Raw genomic sequence first — 20415 nt, 5'->3', positions numbered from 1 at the left:
TTAAATTCAGTAGTTGATTGATATAATTTCTACCACAATGGTATCTTTTTAACATTGGCAACATGTGCGAGTGAGACACAGGGCTCGGGTTTTTCTATCTCAAGTGGACCATTTTCTCTAGTCTGGTACGAACAACTTTCTGTCTCGGTGATAAGGTTCAAATTAGTATGGCAAAAAAAGTGACAACTCGCTCCAGTTTAAAAAATATAACTTCATGGTTTACTCGAAATGGTGAAGGAGAAGCCAAATTCGATCCGGATCTACGATGAGGAAGGTTTCCGACGCCGTGCGGCTTGTATATGCGTGCGATCCGACGCCGAAACGGAGGTTAGCGTGAAGAAAATAGTACATTGCATTATTATTTAGCCTTATTTGTTTGTGGAGGTTCACCATTTTGTTTGTTTGGTATGTCATCACAAGAAAGTTTTTTATATTCAACTATTGTAAATTAATAAATGTATAATATTATATAAAAGGCGTGAAATTCAAATGTTCTATGGGACCATAACCCTTCGCGCCTACATTTTTTAAATTTGCCGCTTTTTTCTACTGACGGAAATGGCTTGACAGACTATATTTATTTTTGTAAATATAGCTGGTCAACCAAATCTTGTCAGTAAAAAAGGCGCGAAATTCAAATTTTCTATGAGACGATATCCCTTCGCGCCTACATTTTTCAAATTTGCCGCCTTTTTCTACTGTCAAGATCTGGTTGACCAAGTATAATTTTTCATTTCGTATGATAGCCGTCTATATTTGTCTATGAAAAGTAAGATTGCTCTGGCAACATTAAAACTGTAACTGTCAAAGTTTGTTATTGTCTATGTCTATAGTCTCTTTTTCATCCGGTTGTCAAGATGGTGAGTTTCGTTCAGTGAAAAATAAAAATATAATCAATAAGAATCGCGATGAAACGAAAGTGTTGTGAAAGTCTAAAGCCATTTGAAGTTATCGGAGTGCATTCAGAACGTGTTTCTTTATTTATTTCAGGGTATCGACATCAACCATAAACATGACAGGAAGGTGCGACGCACCGAAGTTAAATCTCAGGATGTGTACCTGAGGCTGTTGGTCAAAGTAAGTATTTAAATTAAATCTTGCAAAATACCATTCCGAACAGCAACCTATAAAACATACTTAACTTTTGTCAGGTTTCAGTCATAACCTAAAACTTGTTTTCTTTCAGCTGTACCGCTACTTGGCGAGACGTACCGATGCCAAGTTCAACCAGATTATCCTACGGCGTTTATTCATGAGCCGTATCAACAGGCCGCCGATCTCCCTGTCCCGCCTGGCGCGTCACATGAAGAAGCCCACTCGCGAGGGTCTGATCGCCGTCGTGGTCGGTTCCATCACCAACGACGTGAGGCTGTACAATGTGCCCAAGCTCACGGTGGCCGCTCTCCACGTCACGGAGAAGGCTCGTGCCCGCATCTTGGCTGCTGGAGGTTAGTTGTTTATGTTGACATGAGATTTTGAGGTTAGGTCAGTTTTCGTTGTGATACATAGTGAATTATGCTTACTAAATGATTGTTTGAAGTGAAACTGACGGCAAATAGGACAGTGAGTGGACTTAATCTGAATATAACTTATAATTTAGTTGTGTGCCATGTTAGACTTTTATTCCTGAGTTCAGAAAGAGGGTGAATGAACTTTTAGAACACTTGATTTCATGTCCTTAGATTCCCTACCAAATAAAAATCGATTTTTCAAAAACCGTGTTGAATTTTTTTAACTTTTTTGTTTACATGGGCATTATTAGATACATAAGTATTTATTTAATTAACACAATAAATAAACAACTTGATCAAATAAAAGTTACATTTTGTACAGTCACACAGCAGAAAAAAGTTACCTCCCATACAATAACCAGGAACACACCATTTTTGCCTTTTTAAAATGTATTAGTTAAAAAAATGCTGGTAACATTTGTATGATGGTGCTGTTTTATTGAAATAATATATGTATGATATATTTTTTATTTACTTCCGAAAATAATTCTTACTGTGGGTCACTGGTGTAATTTTCTTTATCCTGATATACTTTATGGACATAATTAGAGCCTAAAGCCTACTATTAATGTTAATTATTTGTCCTTTTTCCAAGGCTTGAGGGTTTTAACAAATTTCATCAAAATCTGTTTAGAAGTTTAGCTGAGAAATTGTAACAGACAAGATTACTTGACTTGAGTTACTTTAACAGGCCCGTCCACACAGAATGAGCTGTTTAGTGTGAATTTGGTTCGTTCTATCTTTCCTGGGGCTATTTCCTCGTTAAGCCTCTCACATGTGCAACGCCTAGTGTAGTAATTAGACAAGACATTGAACCAATACCCGTGGTTCCAGGAGAGATCCTGACGTTCGACCAGCTGGCGCTGCGCGCGCCCACGGGCCGCAAGACGGTGCTGATCCAGGGCCGGCGCAACGCGCGCGAGGCCGTGCGCCACTTCGGGCCGGCGCCGGGCGCGCCGCGCTCGCACACCAAGCCCTACGTGCGCTCCGCCGGCCACGAGCGCGCCCGGCCCAGCCGCCGCTCCAATGTTTAATTAATATAGGGAGAACAGCTTATTTGGCGTTTTATTTGATGGGGCGCCCTACCCAAAGCTTGGTGGTAGGCCATGTTGCGAGATAGTCGAGCAGCCTTTGCATGAGGTTGAATGAGGCAATCATTGAAGGCTGCATTATACTAATACACTCGGGTGCAAAGAAATCGGACCACCCCAGCATTTTCAACATTTTTTCAATTTGTGTAAAAACTGTAACCTCGATCATGATAATTTAAATACCACGTGGTAGATAATTTTCTGCCCTATCAAATGACATCAATATTCAGGAGTGGGGATGGATATTGTGCAAAATATGGGCCTGGAAATCACCCCCCTCCAACTGCCTCATTAGCGCATGCACTAATTGACCACTTATCATTAGGTATAAAAACAGTCATTATCATTGTTTATGCATCATTCGTGATTGGTACGTCTTCCTGAACACTACTCTCATCGCCTGAACCTGGAAAAACTGGAGAAAAATGGATACTACCTCGACTGAAGCCGGCCAAGCAGTTGCCCTATTGCAGGGAGGGCTTAGTCAACGTGCAGTGGCTCGACAACTCAACCTATCGAAGTCATCGGTTCAACGTGTCTTCCAGAGATTCCGCGTAGATCAGACGTTATCCAGAAGACCCGGAACTGGCAGAACTCGCATCACTTCTGAGAGAGATGACCGTTTCATCGTTCTTACCTCGCTACGAAATCGTCGACTGAATGCCGTTCAGCTTCAGCAGAAGCTCCTAGAGACCAGGAATGTGTCTATCAGCCGATGGACAGTTAGAAGACGACTGAAGGAGAAGGAATTGACAGCTCACAGAGCTGCAAATGGCCCAAAACTCACCCCAATACATCGTGGACAACGACGCGTCTTCGCTCGCGAACATGAAGAATTGACCCTTCAGCAATGGAGTTCCGTACTTTTTTCCGACGAGTGCAGGATAACTTTGTCTGGCAATGACGGACGGGTACGAGTCTACCGAAGACCTGGGGAGCGGTTCTCTCAATGCTGCATCGAGGAACGTGTTGCTTATGGTGGGGGGTCAATCATGGTCTGGGCTGGTATTTCTTTGGAAGCGAAGACGGACATTGTGTTCATCACAGGGTCAGGTACCAGACCGAATTCAGGCGGTTTGACTGCACGTCGGTACGTGGAGGAAATCCTGGCTGATCATGTGGTCCCATTTGCGGGTTATATCGGCGATGAGTTCATCCTCATGCAAGATAACGCTCGGCCGCATACAGCCCGGATCACTAAGGAGTACTTGGAGGAGGTCGGCATCAGAGTCATGGAGTGGCCAGCCCGCAGTCCTGACCTAAACCCGATCGAGCACATTTGGGACGAGCTGAAAAGAAGAATCCGGGCCAGAAATCCCGCCCCTGAATCCTTACTGGAGCTAAAGACTGCGATCGAAGAAGAATGGGCGGGCATCCCTCAAGACACTGTAAAAAAATTCATAAGATCAATGAAAAACCGAATGACTGCATGTCGTAGGGCTAGAGGAGGCAATATACGGTATTAAAATGCTGAAAATTGTTTTAATTTTTACTTGATATCTTTAGAATCGCAGTTTTCCCATTATGCATAAGTTTCACTCCAGTATGCATTTTTAGGGTGACAAAGTTCTTAGCCCTGAAAGCCTGAAAATATTGGAAGTAAACCTGTGAAAAGCACATCAATTTATAGAGGAAAAGCCAACCTTTCATTAGGTATATAATATGTCACAGTAGCACATACAGTTTTTACAGAAATTGAAAAAATGATAAAAATGCTGGGGTGGTCCGATTTCTTTGCACCCGAGTGTAGTTTACCCTACTCAAACCTTTGTCCTTCAAAAAGCAGTTTCTTTAGAGAGCAAATAAGGAAACGGAAGGTAAAAAAATATGTATACATTCTATACCGACGACCGACGACCGGTCTGGCCTAGTGGGTAGTGACCCTGCCTGTGAAGCCGCGGTCCTGGGTTCGAATCCCAGTAAGGGCATTTATTTGTGCGATGAGCACAGATATTTGTTCCTGAGTCATGGTTGTTTTCTATGTATTTAAGTATTTGTGTATTATATATATTGTTGTCTGAGTACCCACAACACAAGCTTTCTTGAGCTTACCGTGGGGCTTAGTCAATTTGCGTAATTTTTTTTTTTTTTTTTTTTTTTTTTTTTTTTTTCGTATGGCTTTTTGTGTTACTCTACTTCAGAGATTTACAGTTTTTAAGTACTGTACCGCTTCTATTGTTAAGGTGGTCAGATCTTCAACTTGCCCTTGGTATTTGGTTAGAGGACAGTCAAATACCGTGTGGTGTACGGTCTGCTCGGCTGCTCCACACGGACATACCGGTGATTCGCACCAGTTCCATTTGTGCCATAAATAAGCACAGTTTCCAACTCCCGTCCTTATTCGATTCAGCATGCACCAGACGCGACGGGGTTCCTCAAAGCCAGCAGGTCGTGTCTTGGTATTAAGCTTGGAAACGTCGCCAGGGAGAGATCTTGATTCCCATTCAGATTCCCAAGAGTCCCGTAGGTTACACATTGGGGCTGGATCATGGAATCTCAGCACTGGGGGATGGCGAGACTTAAGTCGTGTCTTTTTAAAATCATGAAGGTCTTCATGGATGGGTAAGTTTGTGGATGCCCGGATCTTTTGTATTTCAAGGCCAAGGCATCTTTCTCTCCGCATATGAGGTGGCAGTATGTGGGATAGGACTGGTAGCCAATAGATCGGTGTGGGCTTGAGGCATCCAGAGATGAGGCGCATCGTGTGATGGAGTTGGGCGTCAACCAGGGAAGTGTGAGCGCTGTTCAGCCAGACGGCAGAGCTGTATTCGGCTGTCGAAAATACCAGCGACAGTGCCGAGGTCCGGAGTGTAGCTGCATTTGCACCCCAGGTAGTTCCGGTTAGCTTTTGGATGATGCTGTTGCGGGTTTTCAGCTTTGCAGACACTTTCCCAAGATGCTGTTTGAAGTTCAGGCTTCTGTCAAGAGTAACTCCCAGGTATTTGGGGTAGAAGTTATGTTTCAGAGTGGTGTCCCTAAACTTCACATTGAGCTCTTTTTTGGCCATTTTGTTGTTTAAGTGAAAGCAGGCTACTTCCGTTTTAGAAGGGTTAGGACACAAGCGCCAGTTCGTAAAGAAGTTGTCCATGGTAGAAAGGTTCCTTGTTAGCGTTAATTCGGCAGCCTGCATGTTTAGTCTAGTGTGACCAAGGCCAGATCGTCCGCGTAACCAAATTTCCGGCTTGTTGTTTCGGGCATGTCGTGGACGTATAAATTGAAGAGCAGTGGTGCGAGAACCGACCCTTGGGGGAGGCCATTTGCGTAATAATGTCCTATAATAATTATTTATTATTTATTTATTTATACTATCCACAGAGTTTGCCAAGCTTTTTACAGATGGTGCCAGTGTGCAGTATAGGTTTCGCCTGCCAATCCTATTAATACAGTCAAATTGTGTTTTTTTTTTGGAAATTCTGACCCCATCTGGTCCCCAGGCCCAGGCTAACCCTTAAAGCAAAATCCCATAGAACTTCCCATAGAACTAAACTAGACAGATACAGGGGAAACCTACGCTGGCGCCATCTTAAAAAACCCTTTACAGCCAACCCCATTGCCATCTTTAGATCAATTTAGACACTCGAAACAAGGTTATATAAAACTACTGAATTTCGATTCAACAGCGCCAAGAGCTCTTTATGTTGTTATGGCGTACGTAAGTACAGTTGCATTCACAAAAGTTACAGATGTGTTTATACTTGCTACGTTTTACCATCAATCATGCTGGGTACCTACGCGTGACAGTACAAAATATTGTGGTAAGAAAAGAATACACAATTTAACTAGATCCAGTTTTATAATGTTAATATAGAGCAATAACAAATACATTCAACAAGCATAGGCATAATTATTGTTTTCTAACTAGTTTATCAAATTATCACAGATATTTTAAGCCGGACCAGTAAGTACGCTAGCTACAGAAGTTGCTTATCCAATAGTTGACGAGAGTCTCGTCCTGTTGAGTGACGCCCAATACTTGCTTCAGCTTCGTTACGTTGCTAGAACTCTGGCCGGAGCTGGTGATGGCTGCCTTCACTGATTTTGCAATCCTGCAACAAGATAAAGTGGATGTTTCATCCGATTCCCGCGAAATTTTGTAAGCAGGTTTTTTTTTCAATTCAGTTTATGGACATTTTACAAAATGGCGGGATCGGAGGCCTACAGCTCACAGAGTCACTAGCACAGATCACAATTAGATCTTTTTTCTTATGTGATAGCAGACGAGCTGCCTGCCAGTGTTGGCCGAAACATTAATGCAATTGAAAATGTTGGCCATTAACCATTATAAATTGAACCGTAAACTGTAATCGTCCGTTACGGTTTAAGGTTCAATTTATAATGGGTTAATGGCCAACATTTTCAATTGCATTAACGTTTCGGCCAAAACTGCCGCCTGCTTGGGAAGCGGTCAAATAATCTTACTAGGATTTATAACATTATTACCTACCTCCTTTACCTATATCTGTAGCTGTATTTAGGTATTGAAAGCATCAATCTACAGATTAATGTTACAGTAAGTTAGATACTTGGTCTTACCCTTGCCACTCGAGTTGTAAAAATTTGACATGCTGGTGTAATACTGCGTCATTCAATTTTGTGTTAGCAATGGCGGCCTCTATCCTATTCATCAGTGTGGGACCTGAAACAATATTAACGCATAATTAGATAAAATACGATTATCATCATTCAGCAGAAAGACATCCCCTGCAAGATCTCTCGGGGATTTCCACAACGACCTGTCGTGCGCATCCCTCATCAAACGGTATCCAATGATCTTATTCTGTATTCTGATCGTTAGTCTACCTTGTTGGACCCTTGGGGACTTTGCCTATGACCTCCGACTCACTTTCTGACCCAACGCCAACGGTCATCAGTTTTACCAGTAATTAAAAGTGCCCCATTCCATTAACACAATTGCCACCCAGCCAAATAAGACATTCGCGCCAGGCCACAAAAATTTCGTCATATAAAGCTGTAGGACCAAATCCTGACTATCGGGTCGTCAGGCCTGGGAACAAAATGATAAAATACCCGATAGTCGGGTTTTCGCCGTTTTCGGCACTGAATGTGTTAACTACCACTTCTGGCAACTTTTTTACTGTGTGGTGTCCCAATATTCTGTACTTACATTTATTAGGTATAGCGCCCTGCCATTTACAACTGAAGTTGCTGGACTTCTCTTCAAGAACGCAAACATTTGGACTATTCACTTGATCTTCAGTGCTGATTATAATGTGTGGCACTCTGTCGTAGCTGGTCACTGGGAGGACCCGCGACAAGCCTTTTGCAATTACTATCGGGTCGTTGTGGGATGATTTGATGACAATCTGAAAACATGAAAATATTGAAAATAAACATATAGTTTGTCAAAGGACGGTCTCATTTCAATCATAGACAGAAAGAATCATACTATCTTTATCTTACACTAGTACTAGCACCCAAGAGAAAAGGATGAGTAAGTACCTATAGTTTTTTTTATTCTTATTTACTGACAAATTCGTTTGACCAACTATATAAGAAGATTGTGTAGTTATGAGTTAGTGTGACGGTAAGAAACTATCCGGATGCGGCAGCAGTGTGATAACCGCTTAAGTAAAAAAACATTTTAGTTTAAATTTTACAACATGTCTAAAGTAGTATCCAGACAAGACAATTTTTCGCCAATCTGATGAAATTCTCCGATGAATCAGCAGGTGCGGACACATAAATGCCAATTTTCATAGTAATTATCTATGGAATGCAAATTTCCTGATCAAATCGACCGATTTGATCAGTCCCGTCTGGATACCACTTTAGTTTTTACAAGATGTCATTATTAGCAAGGATGTTGGCGTGTGAGAGACTTGGTACGTAACAAACGAACGAATAGCTATTAATAATAATAAGTCTAGTATGGCAAGCGCCACACTAAAAAGTCTAATAGGCATCTTGAGTTAAGATGAGTTTAAAAAAAGTTTGATAACTTTTTAAGTTAAACATCAGGCTTACCTTGACTCCACACAATGTACAGTAAAGCAGTATCCTGAACACCTCTTTACTCATCATGTTCTCTAATGCTCTCAATGATATGCATTCTTCTTCCACTGTACATGCATTTGGCTCAAATATGCTGCCTCTTGTGGCATCGGGATGGAGTTTGTTGAGCATGTCTCGGCTGGTGTAGAGGGTTTCGGAGTATGTGAGGGCGCCGGCTTTGAGCATCCAGGTGAAGTGAGAGTGCATCCTTTTGAATACATTTTCATCACCTAAAATGTAAGTAAGACTATTGATTTTTTTTATTAACCCGCAATGCAAAAAGAGGTTCTGGAACTAGATTGTATGCCTGTGGCATTATAGCTTCCAAAACGATAAACCCAAATTTACATGCAGTTTTTTCTTATCATAGGTCCGTTATGATGGTTCTTAGCCATGTTTAGTGGAAGTATTTCAAATTTTAATTCATATAAAAAATTAGTACTGTCAAAATTATAACCGTTTATAACTACACCGCTTATAAGAACAAACTAGTTATAACAACGAAATTTTGAGGTCCCATATGAATCTTTGATCTTAGTTATAGCACATATTGGTTATAATGACAACAGTTCATTGGTCCCTTCAATGTCGTAAACCATTTTTAACTTTACATACCAGTTAACTGCATGAGTGACCTAGACTGTCCAAAGTCGTTTCTGCCTGTTTTAAGTCTCAATGCTCTTTGGGAACAAACTTTCTGTTCATTGTCATAAACTGCCTCCGCTAAGTCTTGGAGTTCTTTTGATATTTTCTAAAAAAAAGAAATGGCTATATTTTGCAATTTAAAAGTTATACACAACTAAGTAATATTTTATTATACTCCCACTTCCACCTTTTTTATCAACTGTTTATAACATTTGAAATTTGAAATTGCTTCATGTAAAGTAAATAATTACATGCATACCCAATATCCCAACAAGTATAAAAAGTTAATAAAAAAATGAAAAGTTTGCATAAATGGAATATAGTATAAAAACTCACCTGCATATGTTCGGACAATAAAGGAGTTATATTAAGTAGCAACATTTTATCTTTCATGAGCACTACAATGGAGAACCACCGCTTGAGTCCTCTGGCACGAGTGTCTCTGATTTGAAAGCTGAGGCTCAGTACATGGCCTCTAGTGTCACTAAAGTAGACTACACCTCCTTCCTTACTCCAGCTCACCTGGTAAAAAAAACTATAGCCAATACATCAAAAAACAGTTTTTTTAAAGCATATTTTAAGGAATACATACCTCACAAGTTATGCTTCTAATAGCAGCTTGTCTCAAAAACGCTGTTACATCCGCATTAGGAACTGACTCCCTGCTACAGTATATACAACCATCGTCGTCCCGCGACACAAGGACCGTCTCTGGGCCCAGCGAAGTACATCCACTGCACTGTGCAGTGCATTTTGAGGATTCGGTGGTGTGCTGCTCGTCATCGGTCGTGAATGTGCAGAATAACGGTCGGGGCCCGTGAGCCTCACAGAAATGACATAAACCAACTATTGCATTCATTCCAAATGAGTTAATTACGACGTTATTTTTGTTAAAAATATTTAGATACCAAGTCCTTTCGAATGACAAATCTTGAAATGTCACTGTCAAATTACAGCTGTTATTTTTTTTTTGTGTATATTCTGAACGCATCCATAAGTTTATTATGGCAACTAGACGCGATAATTCTTCGCACAATCTGATTAAATCGTTAATTTAATTGTGTAATGTGGACCGCCAGGCAAAGAGTAGTATAATATATATATGAGGCTTGGAGGATACAACTAAACGGAGTAGCCATTAACAGGCTTTCCCCTCTGTCGAAAATAGGCGGCCAACGGTCATACACAATGTATGGACTGACGTTTATCTGACATGGCTATTTTTACGTTACGCATACATTTGACGTTCCCCTCCCCCGCAAAAATCGGCAGACTGTTTTGTACAGAAAATTACAGACATGGCGTCTCCGTTTGATTATATCCTCCAAGATATGAGGCCAGGCCATTTGATTGTTAAAGCCATAACAGACTACCGCACCGCACCGCGACCTTGAAAGCGCGTCTGTACAGTGCGGTAGTCTGTTATGGCTAGTACTACTGTTAGGGCTGGCGCGCACGAGCAACTTTTGTCTCTGCATTTTATCTCTCACATTTTTTGCTCGCAAATGAGTTGAAAAATGTCGTATGAAACGCTTGTGCATTGGTCATTACATACATCGGCTTTCATATCGCTTCGTGTGTAATGTAATGACCAACGTAGCCCATTATTTTGTATCACAGTGTACAACTATTACACAGTGCACATCACATGTATTACATACAGTACAACACACTCATAATAGATTTATGGGTGGTGATTCGGAGGTCGGGGAAGGGCCATGTAAACACCAATATCGATTTTCAATAACTCATTTATTCAACTGTACACCGATTCACAGCTGTTATTCATGGTACACCACAAGCACAGTTAACAATAAAACACTATCTATAATAGGTAATAAGACTGTGCCGACACGCACGATGACGAAATGCCGTTCCGATAGAATTACATAATTATTTATATTATCACCGCCCCATCCTCAGGTAACAAGGGAGGTAAACGTTGAATTACGAAATAAATTAATTTAATTATAAAGAAATAACATGTTACTGTGCCTATCGAAAAAAAATTGTCTAACATGTGTGTTTATGCTACGTTTTTTTTTTTATTTCTTAGAGACTGGTTTGTAAGCTAGCTTCCTGGACTTCATGGTGGTCCACTTGTGCCGTTTGAGGTAGTAGACGAAGGCGCCTAGTATGGAGAACATGCCGATGACCTTGATGGTCATGAGGCGGCGGTCGTCGAGCTCGGGCTCGGAGCACCAGCGCAGGAACGTGGCCACGTCCTTGGCCAGCTGCGAGGCGGTGGGCGGCGTGCCGTCCGTGAACTCGGCGGCCTGGAAACAAAACATTAACAGTGATCATTGGGTGTTCATTATAATTTTTTTTTAGGGTTCCGTACCCAAAGGGTAATAAATACTTAAATATATACATACAAACATGAACGCTGAAAACAATACACTCTTTTTTTGTTTGGGCAGTCGTGTAAAAACGGGCCCCTATTACTAAGAGTCCGCTGTCCGTCCGTCCGTCCGTCACCAGGCTGTATCTCACGAACCGTGATAGCTAGACAGTTGAAATTTTCACAGATGATGTATTTCTGTTGCCGCTATAACAACAAATACTAAAAACCGGCCAAGTGCGAGTCGGACTCGCGCACGGAGGGTTCCGCACCATCAACAAAAATAGAGCAAAACAAGCAAAAAAACGGTCACCCATCCAAGTACTGACCCCGCCCGACGTTGCTTAACTTCGGTCAAAAATCACGTTTCTTGTATGGGAGCCCCACTTAAGTCTTTATTTTATTTTGTTTTTAGTATTTGTTGTTATAGCGGCAACAGAAATACATCATCTGTGAAAATTTCAACTGTCTAGCTATCACGGTTCGTGAGATACAGCCTGGTGACAGACGGATGGACGGACGGACAGCGGAGTCTTAGTGATAGGGTCCCGTTTTTACCCTTTGGGTACGGAACCCTAAAGGCTTCGTCACACAGGCGTGTTTTCCGGGCGCGGCGTGAGCGGGGCGCGCCGCTTTTACATACAAAACGCTCACGCCGCGCTCACGCCCCGCCCGGAAAACGCGCCTGTGTGCCGAAGCCTTAAAAACAAGCAAGCTTTGGAGATCTGTTGGTTAGAGTCACCTCAAAGTCCTTTTGGACTTTCCCAAATGCCAAATGCAAATCCTACCGCAAAAGCCGGAATTCGCAAATTGCGGAGATCTTTCTCTTTTACTCCAATGAAGGCGTAATAAGAGTGACAGAGAAAGTTGCCCGCAATTTGCGAAATTCGGATTTATTTTCGACCAGTTGATTGTGTTGTAAGAAAGGAAACTCACCTCATCGTATTTGGGGCATGGAATTGGCACCACACGGGAAATATGAGTTGTATAGTCTGTCAAGCCATTTCCGTCAGTAGAAAAAAAGCGGCAAATTTTAAAAATGTAGGCGCGAAGGTTTATCTCCCCATAGAAAATTTGATTTTCGCGCCTTTTTCTACTGGCAATAGTTCTGTCCCTCGCGGAGCACGATGCCAACGGATGCGTCCATATCAGGGTTCGGAACCGGTTTTTTTTCAAAAACTTCGAAATAACCATGTTTTTCGAATTATATTGTACTTGAAATGTAGGAATCAGCTGTGTGTTTAGGTAACGACTTCGTATTATTAGATTGCTCAATTAGAAATTAAATAATTAACAAAGAACGAAAAAATGCCGTTTTAGTTCCCATACAAAAAATACCGGTATCCGATCTCTGGTCCATATAGCCAATAGCGAGCAAGACCTGATGCTCTTGTAATTCAAGATAAATACTTGTATTTTATGTCATTTTTCTCATTAAGCGAAATGTAAATTTCTTTGTGAAAATAAAGTTCTTTAAACCTAAGACTGTGGCCACTTACCTCATCGAAGAGTACTTGTGCCATAGAGATGGCACCGCCCGGGAAGTAGGGGTTGTAGTTCTGTCCCTCTCGCAGCACCAGGCCGGCGGGGGCGTCCACATAGCCGGTGAGCAGAGCGAAGATATAGTCCTCGCCTCCTTTGCGGCCCGACACGATCAGGGACAGGTCGGGCGGGTACGCACCTGGAACCAAATTAAACTCATCATTAGGGTCTCCCCAAACTTATCGACGCGGAATCGGCAATGCCAATAGAAATGAAACTTTATGTCCACGCAATAAGAGCGAAAAAGACGCCGACGCGTCGGCCGTCGACGGCCGAACGGAGCCGAACCGAACCTTACCTGTTTATGCTGTTTACTATCGGCTTTCGCCGAATCCGCGTCGATAAGTATGGGGAGACCCTTACACCCCGCACGTTGGAGTGTTTAAGAGCCAACAGGAGCTAAGATTTAAATATTTTAGGTAAATATACCCGTCTCCCTAACGAAGCGGCTCCTAAAACTAGTGCGATAAGGACAAGGCGAAAAATCCTGCGTAAAAATATCAAAAATCGAGATTTCGTACTCGACTGGTTCCTCCTCCAAAACTTAACCAATCGTAACCAAATTTGGAAATCTAAATTATTATGACATTATCTGTGTCGGACCGTTTTGCTTCTTTGACTAATTGATGTCAGTTTTGAATAGCACGCCTCTCATTGCGGCATAGTCAATTAGGCCATTTTGGCCATTTTTGAAGGGCTCTAGCGCCTTAAAAAACAAAAATATCAAAAAAAGCAAAACGGTCCGACACAGATATTGACAATAAAATATTAATCTGTGTTGAAAAAACCATTGCTCTAGCTTTAAAACCCACGGAGGAAACAGTCGAGTACGTTTGTATGGAGAAATGACCACTCCTGTTGGCTCTTAAATCTAAACTGGAAGAGATCCCTCAAAGGGATAAGTTCGCCTTTGTACTTCTTACTAATTGTATGTTATTTTTAATATGTCTTTTTGTACAATAAAAGAGTTTACTACTACTACTACTAAATAGGAAATTTAACCCCTAGAGTCCCGTATACCCGATATCGCGTCCGAAAACGGGATACCTAAGTAGACAATCGTTCATAGAAATTAAAACTCATGTGATATATGTATGTATGTACATTGTATTTTGTTTCTAGATTAAGTTCTCTTTTGGTTTTCTAATGCACCGCCTACAATATTTTCTGCTTGGCCTTAAGGTTGACTGGTAGAGAATGCCTCATGGCATTAAGTTCGCCTTTTGTACATTAAGTTATTCTTTTGTGCAATAAAGTTTAAATAAATAAAACTCCCGATACATAATATTTTCTTTTCGTTTGTCACCTTGGCTAGGCCCCCTGTGCTGCCCCTACAGTTTGTGTAAACTTTAAAAAAGATAGACAATACTTTAAAAGGCCTGCGATGGATCGTCGTCATATGAGACTACAAGAGATAATTTATTATGATATTACTTCATGAATTTGCATCAGCAAAAAATCTGAAGTCATGTTGTACAGTAATGTAATTTTTCCCAACCGTCTCACTCCTTTATTCATAAAAAATCACTCCTTTATTCACTCATTGTTCACCCATAAATGTGTGATGAGTGAATAAGAATCGATCAAATATCTTCTGTAAATCTTTTAATCGACTATTTTTGTAAAAAAAAATACTTTTGTACTGAGTACTCTCAGTACTCTGCTTATCAATACTATAAGTACTTTTTGACCAGTATAACCACCACCAGTACCAGTATAGTAGTAGTAAGTTAGTATGGCAATTGGCAAACCGCCAAGTAAACTGTTGTTATAGGAGTGCATTGCTGTATTGCGCCAAAAATAAAACACCCACTTACATATTAATCGTGATATTTACAAATATTTGCCTTGATTTAATTACGCAATTATCCGTAACTTCCAGTACAGTACTAGTTTCATCCAATCTTATAATTTTATATGTCCAGATTATATGTCCATATTATGTGTCCAAATATCGAAAAACTTCTTTTTCTCTATCTAGATATATATTCGCAAATTTTTGTAGAGGTAAAAGTGCCTAGCTAGATCGATTTTTCGCCCCGGAAAACCCCCATATAGTAAATTTCATCGAAATCATTAGTGCCGTTTCCGAGATCCCCGAAATATATATATAAATAAATAAACAAGAATTGCTCGTTTAAAGCAGCGGTCGGCAACCTTTTAGCAGCCAAGGGCCACATAGTAGTTAAAGTTGACGCGGGCAGTACTTTGTTAATATTTATGACTTTGTCAGACATTGTCGTTTGTCAATATTACATACAAAATAGCCATGGAGGCTCGCGGGCCGCAAGTGACAGGTTCACGGGCCGCAGGTTGCCGACCGCTGGTTTAAAGGTATTAGATTATGGCTCCTCTACACGATGGGCCAGCGCCGGCCACTCCAAGGGACGCATTTATGCGTTAGAGGGAGCAAGTGATATTGCTATCTCATTCTACCGCATGGCTGCGTCCTTTGGAGTGGCCGGCGCTGGCCCATCGTGTAGAGGAGCCCTTACGTTAGTATGCTTACCGTTGTTGGCAGCTCTCGCCGCGTTCTCGTTGGGGTAGGGCGACGGGAAGTAGTCGGACAACTTGCCGGGCCTCTCGAAGTAGTTGTACATTAGGTTAGTATGCTTACCGTTGTTGGCAGCTCTCGCCGCGTTCTCGTTGGGGTAGGGCGACGGGAAGTAGTCGGACAACTTGCCGGGCCTCTCGAAGTAGTTGTACATTAGGTTAGTATGCTTACCGTTGTTGGCAGCTCTCGCCGCGTTCTCGTTGGGGTAGGGCGACGGGAAGTAGTCGGACAACTTGCCGGGCCTCTCGAAGTAGTTGTACATTAGGTTAGTATGCTTACCGTTGTTGGCAGCTCTCGCCGCGTTCTCGTTGGGGTAGGGCGACGGGAAGTAGTCGGACAACTTGCCGGGCCTCTCGAAGTAGTTGTACATTAGGTTAGTATGCTTACCGTTGTTGGCAGCTCTCGCCGCGTTCTCGTTGGGGTAGGGCGACGGGAAGTAGTCGGACAACTTGCCGGGCCTCTCGAAGTAGTTGTACATTAGGTTAGTATGCTTACCGTTGTTGGCAGCTCTCGCCGCGTTCTCGTTGGGGTAGGGCGACGGGAAGTAGTCGGACAACTTGCCGGGCCTCTCGAAGTAGTTGCCTTCTTCATCAGGGCCATCCTTGACCATCACCTGTGGAAATACATCATTTATAAGTATTACTGTATAATTTTTGAACCATTCAATTGAAGTTGCAGGAAGGATGCAGCTTGTCCCCTAAACTCCAACCGTCGCTGTATTGTGTCGCCTCCCGTCTTATACAATACAATATGACAAATCTAAGACGTCTGGGACTGAAGTTTTGACTTTTGACATTTCGAAGTGCTGAGAGACTTCGTCGCTCTCGGCTTCTTGCGATTGTATGGCGTTGTTATTTAAATGCTATTTAACGACTGCTTATCCTTTTGTTTCTTTGATCACCGTAAAATGAGTACTTATTCACTACACTTTGTCTCAGGCGCCGTTTCCCAAGTACCCTATCTCAGGCAGGGCACCGTTTATGGTATAAATCTCTGTGGCAAGGTTTTGTCTAATAAGGAACCAGGAACCCGTATTAGCTTATTACACTATGTCAGCCATTCTCAAAGTGTGTTCCGCGGAACCCTAGGGTTCCGCGACACCCCTGCAGGGGTTCCGCAAGAATTTAGAATAATAAAATAAGCATAATTATTATGCTTATTAATAAAAATATACACTTCTAAAAACTATTGTTTTATTGTAGGGTTCCATCAAGTATTTCGCTTTCCAAAAGGGTTCCATATAAAAAAAAGATTGAGAACCGCTGCACTATGTTGTTCCTGGAGGCAGTGCCTCGCAGAATATATAATATAATAATCTTGAAATCTGTAATGTTGGTCTACGAACACCGTTTTCTATACTGACCTCAGCGGCCTCTGCCTTGGCCTCCTCCTCGGTGTGCGACACGCCGACCAGGTTGCGGAACGCGATGTATTGCAGCGAGTGGCAAGCCTTGCACACCTGCTTGTATACTTCATAGCCTCGGCGAATACTGCAACACAAGCATATGGACCGAGTTGAGTAGCAATACTATTTGGAATTTCCTTGTCAACTTAGAAGTCTTTGGCTAAACAAGATGCAAAAGGCATGTTATGCTGTCATTTTCTAGTCCACAAATCAATCATAGGCAGGCGTGTCTCACTCCGCGATTTCGTCGCTTTGCTATATGTAGCTAAAAGCACATCCGTTCGGCCCCAATTTTGCGCTGTCGCCACCTAGCGGCCATATCTGTGCTGATCGTAACAGACGCGTTTTGTTAGAGAGTGAGTCTTCTGTACCTAGCACTATTATTTATTCTGTGTCATAGGGCAAAAGACTAGACGTAACACTAGAACCTTTAAAGTCTACAAACCTAAAAAGAAATGTTACTGTATTAAACACAAGTATCTAAATTTATAGTAAGAATCTACTAAATACTACTACATTTTTACAACTATATTTCCATTTTAATTGTTTCTAACTACCACTATTACTATTTCATCATTATTACTTTATGGTTTACACTACTGCCAATAATCTGTTAAAGGCACCTAAAATAAAAACCAAAAAAAACAAGTAATTAAAAAAAAACATACACCTTCTGAATGAAAACCTTTTCCAAAGTAGGTTAATAATCATTGTCATCAACTACACCACTTTTCTTCACCACTTGCTTCATAGTTTGATTCTGTCATTAAAACAAAATAAAATGTACAGTCCTAGTGAAGTAATAGGTAACTTTAATGAATTGTTCAATCAACTTTTAAAATGGTGCTGGCAGTTGCAAATTATGCATTTAAATAGCACTGACAATCAATACAGTAGGTGTTGTAGTATTTCTTATGATTTTAAAAGGTCTTTACAAGTAATCTTTGCTAAACAATTGTCAATAGGTAGATAGGTACCAATTATGTTTTAAAAGATAAAAGTATTGGAGTCTGTGTAATATAAACAAGACACTTTTTACCAATATAAAAATAAATATTGAATATTATTTGACAGTCTCATGTCCAATTCTGTAATTGCATAATATCAGGCAAACAACATGAAATTATCACAATAAAAGTTAATATTATTATTTACATGTTACATGCACTATCAATTTGTTAGTTGATAAATGGAACACTCCATTAACTATAGAATTTTAATTCTAATATAACCTATAAGTAAAACAAAAGAAAAATATGTGGATTTTTATATGAGGTTAGGATTAGAACTCAAAAGATAAAGAAATCATTAGATTCTTGCTAATGACATTATTTCACAAATTGGTTTGTTAATGGGTAATAATTATAATGTTGTGGGAAATGTTAACACAACAGAAAAGTCTAGAGGAGTCACAATTCAAATTTCGATTTTGTATTGTTAGAGACCCTGGTCATTGGCCTGGTGGATGTAACAAAAAAATAATGTTTATGCCTAGAGCTTAAGCTTACCACATTGTCCATTAAAAAAAAAGGTTAATTTTAGATTTTTAGCTCTATAAAAGTTGGTTACTTTTGTATTTGGGATATACATATTTTCTATAAATACAAACCTGGCGTGGTCTAATGACTGGAACATTCCATCGTGGCTCCAGGGCTGGTGCGGAGGATGTGCCTCACTGCCGGAAGCCTGCACCGACTGCTCGAGGGCAAAGAGTAGGGCTCCCACTCCTCCTCCGACCACACCCAATGTGGACAGTAACTGCAGACAACATAGATTGTTATAGATACAGAATTATAATTTATTGGTTAGAAAAAAATAAAACACTCTTACTACTCTTAGTATGGACTCATACCTATTTCATTTATTGTCAGTAACTAAGATTCCTTGAGAATGTGAAGGTTGAAGAAATAATAAACTGACATCATTTTCTTATAATGAAATTAATGTTAACAGTATGTAATGGTCTATAACAGCGGTTCTCAATCTTTTTTTTTGACGGAACCCTTTTGGAAAGCGAAATACTTGATGGAACCCTACAATAAAACAATAGTTTTTAGAAGTGTATTTTTTTATTAATAAGCATAATAATTATGCTTATTTTATTATTCTAAATTCTTGCGGAACCCCTGCAGGGGTGTCGCGGAACCCTAGGGTTCCGCGGAACACACTTTGAGAATGGCTGGTCTATAAAAATAGTTGATATTTATATATAAAATACACCTAGTCCTATTAATGCTGGTACTATTATGGAAAACAGATTCCAAAATAAAATATTCAAAATTAACTATGTAAAGTCATCAATGAAAATATTATTAATAAAAAAATACTCAATTCTGCCAAGGCACCAAACAGCAGAACTGAGCTCCTACTGATATGACATTGGATAGTTGTCATGTGTGATATTATGTACAGAGATAAACCAACACTATGAATGATGACCTTGAAGGTATCACTGGAACCAGTAGACTAGCCTCACTTACCAGTTTTCTGTTTCTTGTCCATCCTTGCGCATTCGTGGACAGCTGACAAACCTGCAATGGACGTCTCCATTAGTTTTCAAGAACTTGTTACATAATGTTGGATAGGTTATCACTTTTTCATATTTATTTGATGTCACATTTAAATCAAATCTTGCTTCCTTAACTGTAACACTGCCACCACATAGGTTAAATAGCGATAAGCTATCCCAATTTTATTTTATTTGACAAAATACACCCGTTGCCTGAGGATTTTAAAACTCGTCTACGCCCTTTTTTGTAACACGCAGGAGACACCAAAGACAAGCAATACTGTAGCCCTGAGTTCCAGTCACTATTTAAGGGTTAGATTTAGTACCTGGGGCGTCAGCACACCATAACTTTTCAATAGTCGTGCCCCACAAATCCTGCCTACGGCGGCCGCCATGATAGTAAAACGTCGTAATGAAAGAAACGACTGACATGACATCTACGAGGTTCCTGCCATTGACAAAAATATATTTATACGAAGTGAACTCATAAATTCAAATTATTTTTAAAGTAAAAGGTCTAATTACGAGTATTTTAGTAAAATGATAATTTCCTTAAGGTTCTAATATTTTTGGTTGAAAAATACCAAACTCCATTATATTTTTTCTAGTTTTTTTTTATATGGCAACATAACAAAGTTGTTCAGAAACAAAATAACAAAAAATCTTTTTCTATTTAAGCTTTTTTTACATATCTAAAAAAATAAACTTGCCAACTATTCATATAAAATAAAATTATTTCAAAATAATAAACAATATAAACAATTAGAAAATATTTAACTGATTTGTGACGTACTTGGGAGTCTTG

At 40.5% G+C, this 20415-nt stretch overlaps 4 protein-coding genes across 5 annotated transcripts; 1 reads left to right on the top strand and 3 right to left on the bottom strand.

Annotated features, from left to right (window-relative positions):
* Positions 1-789: 789 nt before the first annotated feature.
* Positions 790-2567, top strand: LOC134652002 (large ribosomal subunit protein eL18). Its single transcript, XM_063507155.1, has 4 exons — positions 790-860; positions 991-1077; positions 1187-1448; positions 2346-2567. The coding sequence occupies exons 1-4, from the start codon at positions 858-860 to the stop codon at positions 2543-2545; spliced, it is 552 nt and encodes a 183-aa protein (XP_063363225.1). The 5' UTR covers positions 790-857; the 3' UTR covers positions 2546-2567.
* A 2172-nt stretch (positions 2568-4739) lies between these two features.
* LOC134652308 (uncharacterized) lies at positions 4740-5609 on the bottom strand. The gene has a single exon (XM_063507479.1). It carries the CDS (start codon positions 5607-5609, stop codon positions 4740-4742), a length of 870 nt encoding a protein of 289 aa, XP_063363549.1.
* Positions 5610-6462: 853 nt separating this feature from the next.
* On the bottom strand, positions 6463-10163 carry LOC134652387 (folliculin). Of its 2 annotated transcripts, XM_063507561.1 has the most exons (7): positions 9852-10162; positions 9596-9781; positions 9230-9365; positions 8588-8844; positions 7728-7926; positions 7136-7238; positions 6463-6648 (listed from the first exon to the last, which is right to left on the bottom strand). In XM_063507561.1, exons 1-7 carry the CDS (start codon positions 10116-10118, stop codon positions 6510-6512), a joined length of 1287 nt encoding a protein of 428 aa, XP_063363631.1. In that variant the 5' UTR covers positions 10119-10162; the 3' UTR covers positions 6463-6509. The 2 variants fall into 2 exon arrangements, with proteins under 2 accessions (XP_063363631.1, XP_063363632.1); XM_063507562.1 differs by lacking the exon at positions 9596-9781 and having other exon boundaries at positions 9852-10163.
* An 829-nt stretch (positions 10164-10992) lies between these two features.
* On the bottom strand, positions 10993-20070 carry LOC134651974 (cytochrome c1, heme protein, mitochondrial). The gene is made up of 7 exons (XM_063507119.1): positions 19937-20070; positions 19582-19632; positions 18711-18859; positions 17060-17186; positions 16192-16309; positions 13100-13281; positions 10993-11535 (listed from the first exon to the last, which is right to left on the bottom strand). The coding sequence occupies exons 1-7, from the start codon at positions 20045-20047 to the stop codon at positions 11305-11307; spliced, it is 969 nt and encodes a 322-aa protein (XP_063363189.1). The 5' UTR covers positions 20048-20070; the 3' UTR covers positions 10993-11304.
* Between the last annotated feature and the right edge of the window lie 345 nt (positions 20071-20415).

The sequence above is a fragment of the Cydia amplana genome, chromosome 11, assembly GCF_948474715.1.
Source record: "Cydia amplana chromosome 11, ilCydAmpl1.1, whole genome shotgun sequence".
Classification (NCBI taxonomy): Eukaryota; Metazoa; Arthropoda; class Insecta; order Lepidoptera; family Tortricidae; genus Cydia; species Cydia amplana.
This window is presented reverse-complemented; position numbering and strand designations above follow the sequence as displayed.